A 21,641-nucleotide genomic window follows, 5' to 3' on the forward strand; every position below is an offset into this window, starting at 1 on the left:
GAGAATGTTTACTGACCTAGATTTCGAGCTTTAATCATACAGCTTGTGTAAAATAAGAGCTATTCTCAGAGGAGAAAAACATCTAATTGGGAAGAAATCCAGCATGTTTCCCCAGACACTGCAATCTAACCAGGTCACTGTTCTGCAGAGGAAACTGCTGACAGTTTATAGTATGCTACAATTGAATATAATGTTATGTGATATGTTATAATGATATGTATTAAACCAGAAAGGATTTAGGCCACTGTGTAGCTGGTCCATTTTAGAGACAAAGGTCAACAATGCCAAACATCATGCAAATGAAATAATATCATAAAATTACAAATGATGGCTGTAAAAATGTTAAGACAACCTTTTGTTGCATTAGAACGGTGATTCTCAACGTGGGGTCCGTGGCACTCTGTGAGGGGGTCCACGAAATAATTTGCTTTAAATTATAAAATTGTGCTGTATCATTAAAAAGTACATATCTACATTTGCGGCAATAAAACAAGCATACTGTGACAATTACTCCCCCCTACGTTAGCTTTGGGCTAATAGAAGCTCTGATATGATTGTGACACATCATATCATCTGTTATGAATCAGTCACTTCACTCAGGACGCAATGAACCGTTCCTGCTGCTGCTTAGCTTAGCTTATTAGCCAGCTAGCTAACTGGCAAGCATGGAGAAATATTTGAGTCAGTCCATATCGTCAAGTGACGCTAAGACCACTCTAGCGAAATTGAGAAAATATGACTACCGTTATATCGAGTGACAGCGACAGGAGACTAAAATGCATCATGTGTCTTCAGGTGCCAACGAACGAAGCCATGAAGCGGGCCAAGGTAAAGCGACATCTGATTACAAAGCACCCGGAATATGAGGGCAAAACAAAGTGGTATTAACATGATTCACATTGAAATGTGTTTCTGTTTGTCACTATTGAACAAGTCTGAAGTATTTAGTTTGAAATGTGACGTCCGCATCATCAAGAACCAGGACTTCCAGTTGAAGAAGGTCGGCTCGATGTTGAACAATGCTCAAAAATACCTGAGCGAGAAAGACGGCATCATCAAGAGCCAGGACTTCCAGTTGAAGAAGATGAAGGGGGAGAACAAGGCACTTCGAAAGGAATTGGAGGAAAAGGAGTCTGTGCTCCTCGCTGAAAGGAAGATGCTCGCTGTGGCTAAAACAAACATGGAGTGGCAGATGGAGAGCTTGCTCGAGATTTAGAGGGAAGAACTACAAGGACAGCTGAGCAAGACAAAGGTGGACCTCCAAAAGGAGAAGGATGAGGCGAAGACCCATCAAGCCCAGCTGAAGGAGCAGAGAGCAGAGACAGAGAAGCAAAGCATTTCATATAACACATGAGAGGAGTGCAGTCTAGAATTACCATTTTTTAGGTTTTTATTTTCAAGATACGATCAGTTTTACACCTGAAAAGTGAATTCACTTCACTTTCCATGAGTAAAATAAAGTGTCAACCCTCAAACAACCCTTTTCCAAGTGCTGTTTAGGGGGTCAAGACAGATTGATCCTCACAATTATACAAGAACAAATGCATATGTATGTGTTGGCATTAGTAATCATATCTTTGTGAGGACTGGTTTTACACCAGAAAAGTGATCTCACTTCACTTTCCCATAGTAAAATGAAGTGTCAACCCTCAAACAACCCTTTTCCAAGGGCTGTTTAGGGGTCAAGACTGAGTAATCCTCACAAGTATACAAGAACAAATGTGTGCTTATGTGTGCACATTAGTAATCATATCTCTGTGAGGACCGGTTTCACACCAGAAAGGTGAACTCACTTCACTTTACAAAATAAAAGAACAAATGTATGTGTATGTGCATTTTCTTTCTCCTGAGCGTGGCATTAGAAGAGCTTCCGGTACCACTTGGTCCTCCTCTTTTTTTTGGCGATCTGGCTCTCAAGATCTTCCAGCTGGATCCTCAGGGAGCTCTCAGTGGTCGTCCACTCCTGTTCTTTCTCCTGCAGAGTCTGCTGGACGCTTTCGGCGGCCTAGGAATGATAATAATTAATAGTTTAATTGTTAACCGACATTAAGCATTTTAACCGATTAACGCTATAATTTAATAATTACTTAAAAAGCTGAAAAAAACTCAGAGGAGCAGCTCGTCAGCTTAAGGAGAAAAGCTGGTCCACCTTAACAGCCAAACTCCCAACCTTAAAAGCTGACGCACCTTCGATGCGAGGCATAAATCTTGTCGGTTAATAATCAATTAACGAGGGTCGGTTATCGGTTAAGAACATTTTTCAAAATTAGCATTCCTACCTTGGCCTGAAGGAGGGATAACTCCTGGCACTCGATGCTATGACTCTGTATCTGCTGCGCAGCCTTCCCCAGAGCATCCACGAGGGTGTCGTTGCTCTGTTTTTGCTCGAGTAGCTGAGCAATAAAGGAGGCGCTGGTTTTCTCAGACTCCTCCAGCAGGGAGGTTTTTTTCTGCTGCCAGAAGAGACGGTCACTCGCTAGCTGATCTTCAAACTTTGTCTTCAGATCAGCGGTGATGGTCTTGTGCACCTTGTCCTGCATCTCCAGCTGGACAAGGTGGGAGTGCTGGGATTTTTCCAGCTCTGCCAAGTGGGAAGACTTGCCCTCCCGCCACATGAGATGTACAGAATTCAGCTCCTGCTTAGCGTACTTTAGAGCAGCCATGATCTTACTCTTATCGACTCGGAGTTCTTCCATTTCCTGCAGACAGTTGGACATGGATTTGTCTTTCTCCTTATGGATGGTGGCAATCCTCGTCAGAAATAAGTGGTTCTCAGTCTTCAGCAGATCTTCTGACTTTTTCAGATCTGCTGTGAGCTTTTCTGTCTCTGCTCTCTGCTCCTTCAGCTGGGCTTGATGGGTCTTTGCCTCATCCTTCTCCTTTTGGAGGTCCGCCTTTGTCTTGCTGAGCTGTCCTTGTAGTTCTTCCCTCTCAGTCTCGAGCAAGCTCTCCATCTCCCACTCCATGTTTGTTTTAGCCACAGCGAGCATCTTCCTTTCAACGAGGAGCACAGACTCCTTTTCCTCCAATTCCCTTTGAAGTGCCTCATTCTCCTCATTCCTCTTCTCCACCTGGAAGTCCTTGTTCTTAATGATGCCGTCTTTCTCGATCAGGGCTTGTCGAGCGTTGCTCAGCAGCGTGCCACTCTTCTTCAAGAGGGAGTCCTGGTGCTTAATTTTGACGTCCTTCTCGTTCAGGACTTGTAGAGCGTTGTTCAGCCATGAGCCAACCTTATTCAAGTGGAAGTCCATGCACTTAATGATGCCGTCCTTCTCCCTCACGTCTGTTTCAGCGATCTTCAGCAGCAAGCCGACATTCTCCAACAGGAAGTCCTGGTTCTTAATGATGCCGTCCTTCTCGCTCAGGTCATGTTTAGCGATGTTCAGCATCAAGCCGACCTTCTCCAACAGGAAGTCCTGGTTCTTATTGATGCTGTCCTTCTCGCTCAGGTCTTGTTTAGTGATGTTCAGCATCGAGCCGTCCTTCTTCAACTGGAAGTCCTGGCTCCTAATGATGCTGTCTTTCTCGCTCAGGTCTTTTTGAGCATTGTTTGGCATCGATCCAACCTTCTCCAACAGGAAGTCCTGGTTCTTATTGATGCTGTCCTTCTCGCTCAGGTCTTGTTTAGCAATGTTCAGCATCGAGCCAACCTTCTTCAACTGGAAGTCCTGGCTCTTAATGATGCCGTCCTTCTCGCTCAGATCTTTTTTAGCATCTTTCAGCATCGAGCCAACCTTCTTCAAATGGAAGTCCTTGTTCTTGATGATGCCGTCCTTCTTGCTCAGGTCTTTTTGAGCCTTGTTCAGCATCGAGCCAAGCTTATCCAACTCCGATTTCAGGGACTTATCCCTAGATGGAGAATGGTCACATTTAGCCTGAGCCTTATCGAGCTGGGCTTTCAGGCCAGATATCTCCCTCTGCAACAGGTCCTTCTCTTGGCCCCAATTGATGTCCTGCTGATCATGAAGGCAATCGAAGAAATTGCCCAGACCGTCCTGCTGGACGTCCAGGAGGATTCTCCCCTCAGATGTACTGCGGGTGATCTTCGCCTCGCTGTCATTCAGTTGAACCCTGCATGTTTGTTCCAGGGTAGTGAGGAAGAAATCCTTCATTTCAGACTTTTTGTAGTCGAAGTCAATGTATGCCGTCATTGTCTCAGTGTTTCTTCTCCTCTTGATAACAACTCTGCCACAGTCAAATAACGATCTGATCCAAACTTCTGGTGCTGGGGGGTATATGTAGATTCTCAACATTCTAGAAGTGATGATGCGTCAAGGGCGATGGCTGACCGTATTCCTTTCTACTCCTATTCCTTCATTCCTTTGATTCTATCGTTGCTATGGATACCAGTTTGATTACGTTTGAAAATATGAATGTAATGAATCAATGTTTTAATCTAACTCTCCTCCAGAAAGCAGGTAAGAAAATTTCCCAAAATGTTGCTTTAATGCTTTAACTTGACATATAGTGAAATAAATTTTCGGTACCATTGGGTTTTACCAATTCAAAGAATTATGGAAATCGCCAACCAAAGCAGTTCACGCTTATACCTTCACTCTAACAGTTTATTTCCCCCGGGTAGATACCCCAGTTATGTTCATAACCATACAAAACTGCTAGAACTGTGACAATGCTTACATTTAATTAATATTTTCTCTTCACTGTGTTTTCTAATGCATTTCATCGCCATAAAACCTTGAAGTTTGAAAGGTGCTGTGGCGCTAATTAAACCTTCTTGCCTTAAGTTCTTACGCCACTTTTGACATCAAAGAGTACAAATGGTAGTAAGTATTATGTTTAATCTGTGTTGCGATTATGAGGGGGTTCTTGGAAAATGTTCTCCCCTTTACGGGGATACATGGCCCAAAAAAGTTTGAGTACTCCTGCATTAGAAATGAGGGTAAACAGACTGAGAGAGATGCTGAGCTGGTGATGTGATGTTGTGTTTCCAACTGAGGATTGCTCTGCTAAACAGAGGGTGAAGTCATCACCACAGTCCCCAGCAGACATACACCCAGCACTCAGGCTCAGTTTGGCCTCAGTGAAGTATGTTTATCCATGTGTGTATGTGTGTGTACAATTTCTCTCAAAAAAACTCAGGAAGCAACAATACTGAGACAAAGAACACTTCTTTTGAATAAACATTGCTAGTTTGCAGTTCTTACCAAATAATTGCAGTTTAGTCTGCTCTCGTCTTTCTTGCTCCAGTTTTGTTCACTAATGTCACACTAATTATTAGCTTAGACTCTGTCTATTTAGTTGGTAACACTTTTATAAAAGGTGCACCACTGATTCATTAATTCCTGTTTCATAATTCTACATATAATCAATTTATGAATTGGTCTTTATGGAGGAGAACTGTGTTATTGAGGGGGAATATCCTATTACAAAATTTCCATATTTGTGAGAATGATAAAAAATGGAATCAAGACCCAGGTAGACTTCAAGAAAGCCTTTGAGATCATCCTGGCACTTTTACAAGCTATAATCAGGCGCTACCGTGAATGCTCAGGTTTACCATGCCTGACTGAGCTGGCTCATGTATTATTCTGTGTTTCACCATGCAGTCCAGGAGGAAATGCATTTAGTGCCCATGTATGCAAACATGCTCAGACCACACGCAAAGAAAACAGACTTTAATATGAATTATTTATCCAGTCAAATTTGCACTCATGGCTCGCCATGAAAAACAATGTTTACACGCAAAAACACATCAGTGAAAGAAAAATACTGTAAAAGGACCTAACGCTGTATTTTTCCATCATTCCCTCAAGTTGCATGTATGCAATGTGAGGATGTTTATGGATTAAAAGTAGGATGAAGCCCGAGAGCTGCTGGCTGCTGTCCGTGGTGCTGAAACACACCCAGCCAAGCAATGATTTAGGTGGAGCGGAGAGGTTTCCTTATTCGATCGTCACCTCCAATCTTTGTTTTCTCCCTCCTCGGGTGCAGCTGCCAGTCAGTCACGGTGGAGAGGCTGCAGGGTTTTTCAAATGTAGGCGGGAAGCTCATCACGAGCAGCAACAAGCCTATCTACGCTGCACTGTGTGTGTGTGTGTGTGTCACGTGTTTCCTGCCTCATTCAGTGACGGTGCACCACTAACAGTGAGTCGTGCGTCAGATCCATAACTGAAATGAACCCTAAGGCAACCCTGCTGTAAAGCTAAACTGCATATTGAACAACAGCCAAGTAGGGAAGGAAACCAAAGACAAAAAGCTCTGAGATGGATTATGTGCAGAGCAGCGGGACTTCAGCAGGAGGCAGGAGCTTACGGCCCCTTAGCAATGCTCTTAATTACTTTTCTCCATGACAAGCAGTACATTATTTACACATATCACCTAAAATCACAACTCATCTCGTCGATCTAAGTATACTACTCATCTGTGTGTGTGTGTGTGTGTGTGTGTGTGTGTGTGTGTGTCTAATTATTCTTGTGTATTTGTGTGTGTGCATGCAGGATTTTGAATATTATTATATAGTATGTGTGTGTGTGTTTTATGTAACTCCTGCAGTTTCCTTCTTATTTTGGTATATACAGGCATACAAATTTGTCACCTTTTGGAAATAGGTCACCTACATGATTCGTGCAGATCTGATGACTATTTGAAATGTTGGGGGTGGGGTGGTGTTAATGGGTGTAAGTGCTCTGTCTACAAGTCAATTATTCCGTCATAGACCGTTTATTTTTACCGCTAACGCAAAAAAGATTTATGCACGTAATGCGGAACCAAAATTCACAAGCGTGAGTTACACTCGGAAACTTATAGCCATACACGTCTAGCAACAAGCGCTGAGGTTAGCACAACAACAGGATTGGCGTGTGAGTCAGTCACACTATGGCGAGCGCAATTTAGATGCTGAAGCTGGAAGACCAGCCTGCAGTTTTCCAGTCAGCTACAACCGCAACAAAGAGAGAGTTGTGTATAACACGAGGACGGTGTGTTGGCGTCGCTCTACCATTGTAGGAGATGTGAATGGAAAGTTGCACATCAAACAGCTAATGCACATTCGACGGCGTCACACAGATGTGCCGATCCCCGGGACGAGGAAAAAAGAACCAAGAGCCCAACTCCTTATCCCCGCTGCTTTCAAGCAGCCTTTAAAACACAAAAGCGGAATGGGATAAAACAATTACAGAAGTAATTGATATGTATTGCATATAGCCAATGTGGAACTAATTAAAACACTCCTCCTAATGCTAAAGTTTTATATTTACAAGGTTTTTATTATTTTATTTATTTAGTATTTTCTATTTAATTGCATTAATAGATGCTTTTCAGTTTTATAACCTATTGTGAGTGACCTGTTGCCTTTTGGGAAAGTGTTTGTTCAGTGTTCGTACAGAAGTGTTGGAAATGGAAATGTTGGAATAGTTTATCAAAGTAACCAGTGAGAAAAATGCTGCCTCAGTCCCCAGCAGGGTCTTTGACACTTGCACTACTGGACTATTAGTAAAGATTGTCAGTGTGCAGTCGGAATAAGAGACATTGTATCAATGAAAGTGACAAGAATTTTTTCTTTTGACTGAGGTAGATTCTGATTGCCTTTTAAAGTTGATTATAAGTACAGATATTTGTGTTATTTTTATTCTAAAATATAGTTGGATAAGTACAAGTTTTTGTTCAGTAAGGACAGAAATAGCATACCTTTTGAAGGTAAAATATTTTATATTACACTTTTCATGCATGAATTGGTGCTTTTGCCAGGGATACGAATGTACCAAATTGAACGATTTAAAAAAAAAGAAAAGAAAAAGGCATCTTTGTACCATTTTTTTCACTCATGATGAGTTTGCATGCCTGTATATTATGTTGCTTTATGTGTTAGTCTGTTTTAATGTCAGTGTAGTAGTGAAGCTTCCACTCAACATCTCCTCTATTCTGGCTCCCAATGCTGCTGTTGACTCGGCACATACTGTGTCCAGAGCTTTGATAGCCCCGTGGACTCCAAGAGGGTCTTTTTTTTTACTCTCCTCTCAGATTCTCTTTAGACTTGAGACTTTAATCTCTATGCCTGAATATATATGTCAGTGTCACGCTCCCTTTTTCTGCCTCCCTCCCCTGGATCTCAGTCTGCTGCTTCCATCTGTAACTCCCCCTGTCTTTATCTGCCTTTATCTCAAATCTCCAGATGCATCTTCTGTACTCTCGCCCCCCCCACTTTTCATGTCTGTCTCTGAAATAAAAATGTCCTTTTAGATCTTATTCCAATGGCCTCCATGTAAAGTTAAATCACAGCAGGGAACCACCAGCTTCATGTCTCAAATGTAATTGACAATGCAGTTTCCTTGTATGGGAATGTAATTTATTGGAGACCAGGCAGGCTGCAACCCCATAGAGTTAAATTGGATAATATTTAGGGCTGTCAATCAATTAAAATATTTAGTTGTGATTAATCTCATGATTGTCCATGATTACTTACTTACTTACTTTGACTTTATTGTTCACCATAGTGGAAATTTGTCTTTGGCTTCTCTAGTACATACAAGATAAATTCAAACATGACACAGCAGATAATCAGGACAATAAAAAAAACATAAAAAAACATAGAGTCAGCAAAACACTCCGCACTGTTACAAAACATACAACAACAGACATACAATTGTACAAATGGGTAGGAAACAGCAGCAGCAGATGGGGATAAGATACACCTTTCAAAATACTTTAGGTCTTCCGTATTGCAGTCATTTCGCATTCAGTACCTGTATGGCATGGGGAATAAAAGACCTCTTGTACATGTTCCGGCTCGCCCTCGGGGCCCTGAATCGACGGCCAGACGGGAGCAGCTCAAAATCAGAGTTTGGGCTGGAATGATTAATCCTGATTGATTGCAATCGCACATCGTCTGTTCAAAATGTATCTTAAAGGGAGATTTGTCAAGTATTTAATACTCTTATCAACATTAAAGTGGGCAAATATGATTGCTTTATGCAAATGTATGTATAGATTTATTATTGGAAATCAATTAACAACACAAAACAATGACAAATATTGTCCAGAAACCCTCACAGGTACTGCATTTAGCATAAAAAATATGCTCAAATCATAACATGGCAAACTGAAGCCCAACAGGCAACAACAGCTGTCAGTGTGTCAGTGTGCTGACTTGACTCTGACTTGCCCCAAACTGCATGTGATTATCATAAAGTGGGCATGTCTGAAAAGGGGAGACTCGTGGGTACCCATAAATCCCATTTGAAAATGGCCATGACAGTTTTTCCTTGCCAAAATTTTCTGCAAGTTTTTGAGCATTATTTGTATCCTCCTTCACGACAATCTAGTAAGACATGGTTGGTACCAATAGATTCCTTAGGTTTTCTCGTTTCATATGATTTAAATATCTTCACTCTTTGAAACTGAGCCTGGTACATCCTCGAAGATTGATTGTGTTAATGCGTTAAAGAAATGAGTGGCCTCAAAACAAATTTGCGAGTCATCGCGTTAACTTTGACAGCCCTAATAATATTCATTTAATTTTCAAATTTAGAAAAAAAAAAATCACTGTTCATACCTTACTGGCTGTAACTGGGACAGGTTAACACACATTTAGTGACATGTTCTTTTCCATCCTGAAAATATTGCAACTGGGAAATGGCTTTGAAAGTTACTGGATAACAATCTCTCACTCTGTCTGCACCTCGCTCTTCTCTCTAGTCTGCTTTCACTCTTACCCCACCGCCCCTCCCGTGGTTCTGGTTTTTGGGGAAGTGAGTTGGGATTGTGTCAAAGCAGTAACTTGTCATGTAGTTTATATGCACAAAGGAAGGATGGCGTTAAAAAAAAAGTGCAAGTTTGAAAGAGAATATATCATAAAGTTTTAATTGTGGTTCATGTGTCAGGGAAACTTTTTGACTCTCAGTGTGTGGAGTTCTGGTTTGGATGTGGGCTGCATCTCTATCTGGCAGTCAGCCAGTGTGTGTGTGTGTGTGTGTGTGTGTGTGTGTCTCGAGGGGTCTTAAACACAGCAGCGTTCTAGAGGAGAGTTCCGTCGTTGTTATGGTTACACTTGGTTTCCGCAGACACCCTGGCAAGACTGGTTCCACTATCGCCATAACAACGGTCCAACATCTCAGCTTCCTTCCAGAGGAGGGAAGAGGATCTCAAGCAACCCGGATCAATGCCTCACACTGACAGCACAGACATAATGGCTTTAACCTGCTCAACTTACACATGTAACAAAACAAACAGAAAATCAACCATCACTCCACCAGTGAACCCCCGAGATACAATACACACCACCTTCACAATGATTCAAAGTTAACCAACCCAGTCAGTTATATACATTCTCCCCCTGGGAGACTGGCCAACACACCAAGAGTGAAAAATACTAATAAAAATACTAATAATACTAGTAACTACGAAGGTATATTAGGGCCATTGTAGGTAAATAAAAAGAGCCAGAGGAAGGGGGTAATATTCAGAGAAAAATCTTTCTGAGAATAAAGTTGTAAATTTGCGAGAAAAAAATTCTAATTCTTTTTTTTTTTTTTGGTCAAAGAACCACATCACTTCATTTTGCAAGGCTGGATCAACCTCATCACACCACAGACGCCAACACTTGCTGTTTGCAGTGTATTATGTCTGCAGTGGATGAACTGATCAAATTATACTTTGCAATCGGATTTAGCTGTAAGGAAACACTCTTGATTTTAGCCCAGAATCACCATATTATCATAAGCATCCGGACTTTGAAGAGACGTTGTCGTTAATTAGATAGACAGATAGATAGTAACTTTATTGATCCCGAGGGAAATTCAAGATTGGGCCTATTCAAAAGAAAACTACATACTGATTTAAGGTTTTTTTCTCGTAAATTTACAACTTAAATCAGGGAAATTCTGAGTTTTTTTCTCGGAATATTACCATATTATTATTTTTTTTTAACCTACAATTGCCCTAGTACGCTGTCGTAAGTAACAAATATTTTAAATAATATAAATAGAAAATAAATAAACAAAAAAACAAACAAACTTGCATGTGAAAATAGAATGAATAGATACAATATAGAGCGAATCTACAAAGTTATGGTTATTAGTTAAAGGCATGTATGTTTCTCGTAGTGTAGACATTAGTTGTCCAGGAATGGTTGCCATAATATCTTAAATTGGATCATCAAACTATGACTGCAACAAAGTTAGTTAGAAGTCTTTTTTTTATGGAATGAATTCTTAACTGATCACTGATTTTCACAGCTTCAGCTACCAGGAGCCAATCAATATTACTCTGTGCATGATTGTTTTCACTTAATGAATCTGTTAGGACGACGGAAGCATAATCTGATCTGACAGGACGACATCATTTATCTGTGCCTTCCAAAACTGGGGAAACATAAATCAGTTTTACGATGTGACAGCACTATGGTTAAGGTTTGGTTAGACTTAGCCACAGAAAGGACTTGGTCAGGGTTTAGGAAATCATTGTGGTTTAGATCAAAATGACTACTTTGCCAAGGTTAGGGGAGCTTTGTTGTCATAGTTCCAAAAACAATAAACACTTGGCTATGGTTAGGAAGCGATCGTGGTCATGCTTTAAGAAACAGGAGAATGTTGAAGTCTGATGGTTTGTTGAGCCATCCATTCACTCCAACCTCCTCACTACCTTCCTCCTCCGTCACAGCTAGTATCGTCACTAGGATGTAAACACGTGTCTTTTTAGAGCACTTGCTGAAATAACTGTGATTCTTCTTGGGAGGATGGTCTCTGTCTTTATTTTTCCAGGGAAAGTTTCCCCATCTAGTCTGGAATTTAAACCAGCAACCTTACATTCAGTCTTCTATTTCCCTCTGGCTTTTGCTGCCTCTTTTTGGGTTATTACCAAACACGTAGTGAAAAATTGTTGTTTGGACTCACAGGAGTTGTTTTTGCTCGTCTGTTCTTCATTTGAACAATTAACTTTGGCAAAAGTGATTTTATGTGGTCTGTTCCCTGATTATGGGAGTTGGCTGGTTTCCCATGGAGACTTAAAACTTGGAGACGGACTCAGTAAGCGGCTGAAATTCATAAAGGCTCAGCACCACATCCCGTTTTTGGCCTCCTTTTCAACTGCTGCCTCTTGAGTGCACATGCAAGGAATTTTTGACTTCTGTTAACCTTTCATGTGACTGATTTGATTCTTGTTTTTGTCATATTTGTATGATTTGCTATTTTAATCGTGTTACTGCTCCAACGCCAAAAATCCCCAAACTTAAAGAGAGTTTGACTGTACATGCATATTTTTTTCATATTTGGATTTTGGTATAAATTAGAATGTTAATTCTACATTTACATGTTTGTTTATGACCTTGACCATTGTTTTACATCCTTATTATTTTTTTGTTTTTGGTTCTTCCCATCTCATAACTTTCTTTCTGTACCACCATTCCCTGTCTCACTCTCACACTCTCACTCTCTTTCACCCACCACCCCCCCTTTTTTTTCCCGTGATGAGAATAGAACGGAGTGTCGTCAGCGGTTCTAGACATCTCTGAGCACCATAGTTTCCTGAAATGCAATGCCAGCCTCTCTGTCTCTGTATTTATTGATTGGTACTTAAAAAAGCACTGCTAGTTCAATAGGTCTGCAATCCTGCAGCTGGTCAAAAGTGTATTCAAGAGAGTTTAATTCAGCTAGAATTGTAACAGATCTCTGTTCAGTTATAAAATACCTGATAATGTTTTTATTCACGTTTCATTGGGCTGACCTCGTGTGTTGAGTCCATGTTGGTCCATGAAAGACGGACGGATGCTTGGAAGACAAACATTACTTTAATAATTTCTATTCTTTTAGACCAGGATAAGTGTTGTTTTTCCATGCACTGGCACTGGAGATTTTGGGGTATTTTGCATCCATAACATGTTCTTTCAGACTAATGGAAAGTAAACAACCATTTTTATATATTAGGGCTGTCAACGTTAAGTGAGTAAAGATACTGGTATCATATGAAACTAGAAAACCTAAGGAATCCATTGGTCCCCTAGTATGTCATTTAAGGTTTAACAACGCTCCAAACTTACGCTAAATTTTGGAAAAACTGTCATGGTCGTTTTCAAAGGGGTCCCTTGACCTCTGACCTCAAGATATGTGAATGAAAATGGTTTCTATGGGTACCCACGAGTCTCCCCTTTACAGACATGCCCAATTTATGATAATCACATGCAGTTTGAGGCAAGTCATAGACAAGTCAGCACACTGACAGCTGTTGTTGCCAGTTGGACTTGAGTTTGCTATTTAATGATTTTGAGCATATTTTTCATGCTAATGCAGTACCTGTGAGGGTTTCTGGACAATAGTTGTCATTGTTTTATGTTTTTAATTGATTTCCAATAATAAATATATACATATATTTGGATAAAGCAGCATATTTGCCCCCTCCCATGTGGATACGCGTATTAAAAACTTGACAAATCTCCCTTAAAGGTACATTTTGAACAGATAAAATTGATTAATCGTGATTAACTATGGACAATCATGTGATTAATGGCGATTCAAGTTTTTATTCGATTGACAGCCCTAATATGTATATAATACAAAGTACAGGATTTTAACGATTTGATAAGATACTATGTATGTAAATAATGGTGTACAATAAAAAATGTATGGGATTTCACAATCCATATCTATAGGCCCTTTTCTCAGAAGGAGTTTTTTCTCGCACTCTGAGCCAGAAATCTCCATTTCAGTAGCATAGCTTACATCCACCAAACTTTCCAGTTCCATTCCTATCGATATTCTGAAGGTTTTTACAGAGGGGTTTGTTCATATATCATTCATAGCCTGTTTTATTCCTGAAAACATGGCGAAAATCAATTTTTTATTGCTGACCGTAGTTTCTGATTTATAGAGTGATAAAGAGATATCCATAATTCCCTCTGTAAAAACATTTAACTCCAATATGTCAATAAAATAAAACAAGAGTTTTGAACCTGGCTTTATCCAATGTTCAGATATCTGTTCTGTTATAAAAATTAACACATATTTAATTAGATAATGCCTCATTTGCATATTTATACATACAATTTCAGAAAAACTTGTAATACAAAAAAATATCTTAATGGAAGTAATCAACTTGGGAAAGTTTCATGGCGATCTCTATTGGCATTTTTACCCTATTGCCTTAATTCATGAAATATGTCTTTGGGACTGATGATCCATGACCCACCGCCTACTGTACGTTACATTTCGGTTCACTTCCCACCATGTATTCCCTGGCTTTCTCTACAGTGACTCATGCTTGACAGTGTGTCCGCGGACAAAGCCAGGGCTACGTTTTAATGAGCCTGGACCCCAAGGTGGGAAAAGCAATTACTTATTCAGGCACCAGGGTGAAGAAAGTTTAACGCCTCCTCATTTATTCCATGTTTGTTGTTATTCCTGTGTTGCAGAGGGAAGAATCTTTGTGTGTTTTTTGTCTTTTTTTTTTACTGTGCATTGCCCTGAGCCTCACTTTCCCTCTCTCTCTGCATGGGAGAGGAGACAAATGGTGGGTGACACCATAGGCTAGGGGGCAGACGCCATGGCCCAATTATCTCTCTGGGTTTTTTTTACTCTCTCTCCCATTTCTTCCAAATCTATCTCTCTCAATTCTCACCTCCTGTCTGTATTTTTCTCTGCCTGTAAATCTCTCATTCTCCAATAACCTCTCACTCTCTCACACATCTCTCATCTCTCCCCTCTCTTCCATCCATCTATCTCTTACTTAGTCTAATGAATATTTCACATAGAAAATGCTATTTATAGATGTGACATCGTTCCTCCGCTCCATCCATCAAGCTCAGCTTTCTCATCTGCACGTTTTATTCAGTCGTTATCAGATTGAGGTTGAGTTTCATGTCACTTTCAATCATCATCAATTCTTAGAATAAAAACGTTTTTCTTGCAATCCTTTATGACAGATGGGAGGTTCACTCTAATTAGTTTTATCATAGATCACCTTTTATTAGAGGTGAAATGCACCTGCTGATTTGATTTGATGGAAGTGATTTGAATGCTGCTCCTTTTTTTGTGTGTGTCGGCTTGTTTTAGTGCACACACACACACACACACACACACACACACACACACACACACACACACACACTATAAACGGCCTGTGTGACAGTAGGTCAGATATGACATTAAAATAAGATATTCCTTTATTAGTCCTTTATTAATCAGTAAAATAGTTGATCACTCGAAGGTTTGTTGGCCCCCAGGTTCTGTGGCTTTACAGCTGTAAAGTCTGCAGCTCGTCTCTGAGCCCTGACCATCAATTGAAGGAAGAAGTGTAATTGATAGTGTAAATTATATAATCAGATACAGGTCCACCAACTGGCTTTAGATCTCTGAAAATTACACTTTAAGGGAAAATTTTATTACAACCTTACGATAGTCAACTATTATGATATTCTTTTTATTCTTAATACTGTGCACATCCCTTAGAATATATTCTTGCACATTCCTGTCTAGCTTTTTCATTTTAAACAGAAACATTTTACATAATTCTTGATTTTTTATTTTATTTTAAAAATATTTTTATTGTCATTTCTTTCTGTTATATATTTATGTTTCTTGTAGGGGTGTAATGATACGTTTTTACAACGATACGATACGTATCACTTTCCATGCTTCCGATACGATTCAAGGATGATATTTGGCTCATCTAGAGCGATACGATACGATATGATACGATATGATACGATTCAATGACTTGAAATCGATATAGCTATCATAACTATTTTTTTGCAAAAAAAAATCAATCAGTGTGACTGTGAAATAAATAGCTGGAAACTGGACAGTGCAGGTCAGGGTTTTTTTTTGTAAGTGAATCAGGGATAAATTAAATATTGATATAGACAAATAAATACAAATATTAATGGCAAATACATACACCTTTTATTTGAAAATAATAAAAAGTGCAACTTCAGGACCCGCTGCTTCAGTTCTCAAGATACAAGGCAGGGCAATATTTAACAAAAAATATAATATAATAAACCAACTTCTATTCAAGTGAAATTAACAGTGGTTTAACCTGCTTCTTCTGTTTTCATTTTCAAAACAAAAGGTAGAGCAATAATATTAAGCAAAAAATAAAATGCAAAATACAGTTTGTAAAACCATTTAAGTTTGTCAAGCTACACTTAAAATTCAGACTGAAATGGTAAATGGACTTTTCTAGTCTTCCGACCACTCAAAGTGCTTTACACTACATGTCAGCATTCACCCATTCACACACACATTCATACACTGATGGCAGAGCTAAGATGCCAACTTTGCCCATCAGGATCTAATCTAAATACTCATTCACACACCGATGGCTATGCCTTCGGGAGCAATTTGGGGTTAAGTGTCTTGCTCAAGGGCACATCGACATGTGACCCGGAGTAGCCGGGGATCGAACCACCGACCTTCCGATTGGTGGACGACCTGCTCTACCCTCTGAGCCACAGCCGCCCTAATGAATGAAAAATATATATTTGTTTCCTCTTATACTGTAGCTCAGCCCAAAAGATGATTCAGATAAATGCTTTTTCTTTCCCTAACTGACATCCCATTGGTTTCCTCTTTGTTTTTTAATGAGACGTGGTATGAAGAGCTTCCCTCCTGTGAGAGGACATGCTGTAAACCTCCCAGACTCTGAGCTCTTTACACGTCCCCCCTTTAACCCATTAAAGCTTATTCACCTCACCGCCTGCTCATCCAGTCACATAAATAGGATGGCAGTGTCGAATGCATGCTTGACCATGGGTTTAGTTAGGCTGAGAGTCCATGCTTCACTGTGAAGGGCTGTGAGGGGGTGTGTGTTTGTTCATGCATGGGTCAAACAGGCCTGCAGGCATGCATGTGTAAGTGAGTGAGCATTTGCAAGTTGAGCATTTGCATGTCTGTTTAAGCGTGTGTGTGTGTGTTCGGCAGTAACAAAGACAAAATTGGACCTCGGAGACATCGCTGATGAAATCAAAAGAAACAGCAGCATATTTCAGTGTTTTCATGGCACAGAATGAAAAGATAAATATTGGCTTTGATTTTTTGGGGGAAACATGCAGTGCTGCAGTGATTCTTAAGTGTTTCCTCTCATTTTAAAAAAGTGTTTTTCCCAAAAGTGTCTTTCAGGCTATTTTACAGGCTAATGTAAACAATTAACTAATGCAAGCACTCTAGCTTTCAATATTCATTTATATATTCTATAGGGCTGCCAATCGATTACAATATTTAATCGTGATTAATTGCATGATTGTCCGTGAGTAATGGAAAAGTGGCGTTTAAACGAATTTGCGTTAACGCGTTATTATCGAGTTAACTGTGACAGGCCTAATATTCTAATAATAGTGCCGATTTAAACATTGCTGGAACCTCCCCTATACAGTCTTAACAATATTTGTTTTATTCACTGAAAGGCAAAAACTCATTCATTATATATAGGCTACCTGTTTTCTTATGCAGGGCCGTGGAGGGCTCGATTGATTCCAGCTCACACTAGGTGAGAGGTGGGAGAGAGGGGCTTTAATCCGTGCTAAAAATACATTTCGACATTTAATTAATACATTTCATTCATAAGCTGCTTCCTCATAAATACGAGTGATTTCATGTATTGAGTTCATGTAACTGTTTTTCAAGCAAACACTTCAGAGGAATACGGGCATGAGGCAATGGTGTTGCTGTAATTTCATCAGATGTTCCCCATCTCATTGTCTTCTTTTCCTTGAGTTAGATTACCCCACAGTGTTTGGTGGATTTATTAAAATTTCATTTTTGTTTGTTTGTTTTGTCTTCGTGGGTGTTGACTCATGAATTCCCTGGCTGTGTGTTTGGTGGGTATATGTAGAAACGGATTTGAGCACGCTTATAGATTTTGTCTGGACTGAGTGTGTGTGTGTGTGTGTGTGTGTGGATGTGTTTGTGTGTGTGCGTGCCCTGCAGGCTACCATGCAGACAGCATCCCATTGAATTACTATAATGGGCTGGTAATGGGCCTCACTGAGTGGTTGAGTGTCAGCAGCGACCAGAGGTCAATGTGCTGCTCTGGAGCCCACAGGTTTCACTATCTGTGGGTCAGTCGGGCTTACAGAACCATCAAGGCTAACGGTAAAGGCTTTATCTGAAATAGCTGTTGTGCTTAGTGGACTAGGACTGGACTGGGAAAGAGCTGGCTATGTTGGTGAAAAGTGAGAGTTTAATGGGGGCACTTTAAGGTGTCAGCAGGTCCAGTGGAGAGAGAGAATGGTCAGAGTTTGTCACAAGTTCAGTATATTCTTCGTCACTGAACACAGATTTAGATGATAATTAGGGCTGTCAAAGGTAATGCAATAATAACATGTTTCAACGCCACTATTTCCTTTAACACATTAATGCAATTTGAGATTGGTAGTGTTTTAAAGCTAGAGTGAAGATACTGGCATCATATGAAACTAAGAAACCTAATGAATCCATTAGTACCAACCATGTCATACTAGCTTGTTGCAAAGCACGCTAAATAACGCTCTGAACTTATGCTACATTTTTGTGAGGAAAAACTGTCATGGCCATTTTCATCCTCAAGATATATGAATGAAAATGGGTTCTATGGGTACCCACGAGTCTCCCTTTTACAGACATGCCCACTTTATGATAATCAGATACAGTTTAGGGCAAGTCATAGTCAAGTCAGCACACTGACACACTGACAGCTGTTGTTGCCTGTTGGGCTTCAGTTTGCCATGTTATGATTTGAGCATATTTTTTTATGCTAAATGCAGTACCTGTGAGGGTTTCTGGACAATATTTGTCATTGTTTAGTGTTGTTAATTGATTTCCAATAATAAAGATATACATACATTTGCATAAAGCAGCATATTTCCCCACTCCCATGTTAATAAGAGTATTAAATACTTGACAAATCTCCCGTAAAGATACATTTTGAACAGATGAAAAATGTACGATTAATTTGCAATTAATCACGAGTAACTATGGACAATCAAGTGACACATAGGAATCACCTGTAGGCCAGTGATACTCAACTTACGTACCGCGGTCCAGATAGGGCGCTGTCATTTTTCAAAAGTGGCCCCCGAGCAAAACAAGTTGAGTCTCGCTGCTGTAGGCTAACTGACACCGAAATTATCCATACGGAAACACGAGTAAAAGTGGCACCATGAGCCAAATATGTCATGTCAGATATTAAAGCAAGAATAGAACGATATACAAAATAATGTACTGGATCAGCATCACTGTCCAGTAAAAGTGATGGACAGTATCAGTACTCTTTATATCCACCAAAGATAACACATATATCACTCCCGAATGGCAACGGCTGGAGTTATTGCAGTGGTGTGCATGTTAAGGAGAGTGTGAATGAGCGTGCAGGAGAGCAGCAAGGTCAGGATTAACATCAATTAACATAAATTATAGACGTCCCAGTTCAATTTTTTATCACCGTGTACTTCATTCTTCACGTTACTTCACTCTCACTCACTCCATCTTAATTCTCCCTCTCTCAGTCTCTTCTGACCGTCGCTCTGTCGTTTCTCTCTCTCTCTCTCCCCCATCTCCTCTTTCTCTCTCTGACCCTGTCACGCTCTCCTTCTCACCACCCCTCCCTCCCTCTTCCTATCTAATTCCAGTTGATGGACTGATGGACATTTCCATTGACCTGATTAGGCCCGGCCTATCAGGCAGTAATGGTTGTGTAGAGCGTGTGTGTGTGTGTGTGTGTGTTTATGTGTCTTACTGAGAGTTGTGAGTTCCTGCATACACTTTTTTTGTGTTACCATGAGTGCTTCTTTAAGTGTCTTTATATATACTTTATATGGTGTGGGTGTGTTTATGTGTTCTTCTTTGTGTTTATGTGTCTCATCACTGTCAGCTGCTTTTCTAGAGATTAGCACACATATCATCTCTTTGCCACTGTGGGGTTGATCCACTCCTTAACATTTTAAAACCGTCCTGCAAAGGTAACATTTTCTTTTTAACAACATGTCATATAACAGGATTAGAAAAAAAGTAGTAAGCTTAGTAGCATTGCACTCCTATAACATTGGACGGGTTTAAGCAAATCATAGTCTTTCACCTCAGGTATGACTTTATGAAACAATAAATACCATTGTTATTTTCTTCACCACCCATTCATTTACTGCAGTGATATAAACTCAGCTGTCTGAGCTGAAACGGCTGCTTACAGTTTTATTTCAGAGCAGTGAAACAGTGTTTTGCAGCAGGAAACAAAAGCAATGAGTTAAAAGAGCTAAAAGCTAATTGTTGGGAAATTATTATTTCAGGTTTATGTTCACATTCATGTCAACAGTTTAACATGTAAAGATTGTATCTTTGCTTTGTGCATGTTAACTGAGCCGGTCTGACAGACAGCACACTGAAGTAGCACTTAGTTTGAAGAGCTAATACAAACACCCAACATGTTAAAGAGCCCACCAGAGAGAGTCGGCCTCTGTTAATCAGCCCCGTGCTGATTGTCTCATTAAGAGCTTCAAAGCAGATTCTCATCACGACTGTTTGTCGACAAATAATCTGCTTGTTTCGGGGTCTGCTTCAATGTGGGAAACAATGATGCAAACTCAAACACAACGGTTCTGAGGGGAAAGTGTAACCTTGGGATCAGATCGTCTCCTCCTTTGTGCGTAAACCTTGAAGCTTAATTTCCATGAATTGGTGACCTGGATGTCGCTTTTTGCACGGCAGCTGGATTCTTGCGATATCACAAGATCACGCGAAAAATCTATTTTGTCCGGCTTCAAGTAATGCTGCTACTGGCAGTTAGTGTAGTAGTGCAGTTAGTGTAGGCGTGTAGTAAGTTGAACAAAGAACAGCATGGAAGGCTTTTCTCGAAAAGACGATTTCACTCTTCCCCTGACTGGCTTCGGCAAGAGTTTGATTGACAGATGGTTCCTCCAATCACCTGCCGAGTATTCTTTGAAAGTGCATGCCCTTTTCAAAAACAGTTTCCAGTGACGGCTTCTGAGATAGTTCTGTGTAACAAGCCATCTGGCGTGTCAGGTAAACCTGGATGTAGCCTGTCTCTATGTGCCTATAACGCTCGTGTGGATAAATGAAGACACCTCATTCATTCTGACGTGATAGTGCACACATTCACTCTCTCTCTCTCTAGAGTCTCTGACTCTATTTTACAGACGCACACGCATGAACAGTCTGCACTGTGAGGTTTTCTAGGCTTGCGTGACAGTAGAAGGTGTGTTCAACTTATTTGTGTTCATTCAGTAGACAGGCGACTCGCTCTGTGTCTGCTGCCCCGCTGCAGGCGTCGTTCGTCCTAGCTCTACTCTTTATCCTGTGTGTGTGTGTGTGTGAGAGAGAGAGAAATACACTATACTACACCATGCATGTAATGTTGATGTGCTGTTAGTGTGTTTGTGCATAGAGGTATGTGGTGCAAATGTGTGTGCTTGTCAAAGCCAGAAACAGTTTGTGGAGGTCAAGAGTTATTTGATGTATTGCTGTTTTTCCACAGGCAAATTTTATGTCATATGAAGTTACGGTGGGCAATTCCACTGAGAAACTGTTGATGGATATAAACATCAGACAGATAAATGTGTCTTTGGCTCTTCCAGTGAATTAAATACCTGACAAATCAAGTTACATTGATGCAAAAAACTGTACAAAAATATAATGTTGTCATAAAGCATTCCTGCTCGTTGATTTGATACAATATAAACAGTGGTCTATGAACAGTATAGCAAA

The 21,641-nt window shown here is 40.2% G+C and overlaps 2 protein-coding genes across 15 annotated transcripts in view; one reads left to right on the forward strand and one right to left on the reverse strand.

The window, feature by feature from the left end:
* The window catches only part of LOC141768708 (dedicator of cytokinesis protein 3-like), a 239,196-nt gene that overhangs the window by 12,840 nt on the left and 204,715 nt on the right, over positions 1–21,641 (forward strand). The window lies entirely within an intron of this gene.
* On the reverse strand, positions 1,735–4,151 carry LOC141776514 (uncharacterized). Its single transcript, XM_074650155.1, has 2 exons — positions 2,280–4,151; positions 1,735–2,005 (listed from the first exon to the last, which is right to left on the reverse strand). Exons 1-2 carry the CDS (start codon positions 4,149–4,151, stop codon positions 1,859–1,861), a joined length of 2,019 nt encoding a protein of 672 aa, XP_074506256.1. The 3' UTR covers positions 1,735–1,858.

This window comes from Sebastes fasciatus, chromosome 1, assembly GCF_043250625.1.
Source record: "Sebastes fasciatus isolate fSebFas1 chromosome 1, fSebFas1.pri, whole genome shotgun sequence".
Classification (NCBI taxonomy): Eukaryota; Metazoa; Chordata; class Actinopteri; order Perciformes; family Sebastidae; genus Sebastes; species Sebastes fasciatus.

Bases quoted from the DNA above. Each gene is read 5' to 3' on its own strand.
- LOC141776514 (XM_074650155.1), bottom strand. From the start codon at position 4,151: ATGACGGCATACATTGACTTCGACTACAAAAAGTCTGAAATGAAGGAT. The intron at 2,006-2,279 runs GTAGGAATGCTA...TATCATTCCTAG, and splicing joins TATCCCTCCTTCAGGCCAAG to GCCGCCGAAAGCGTCCAGCA.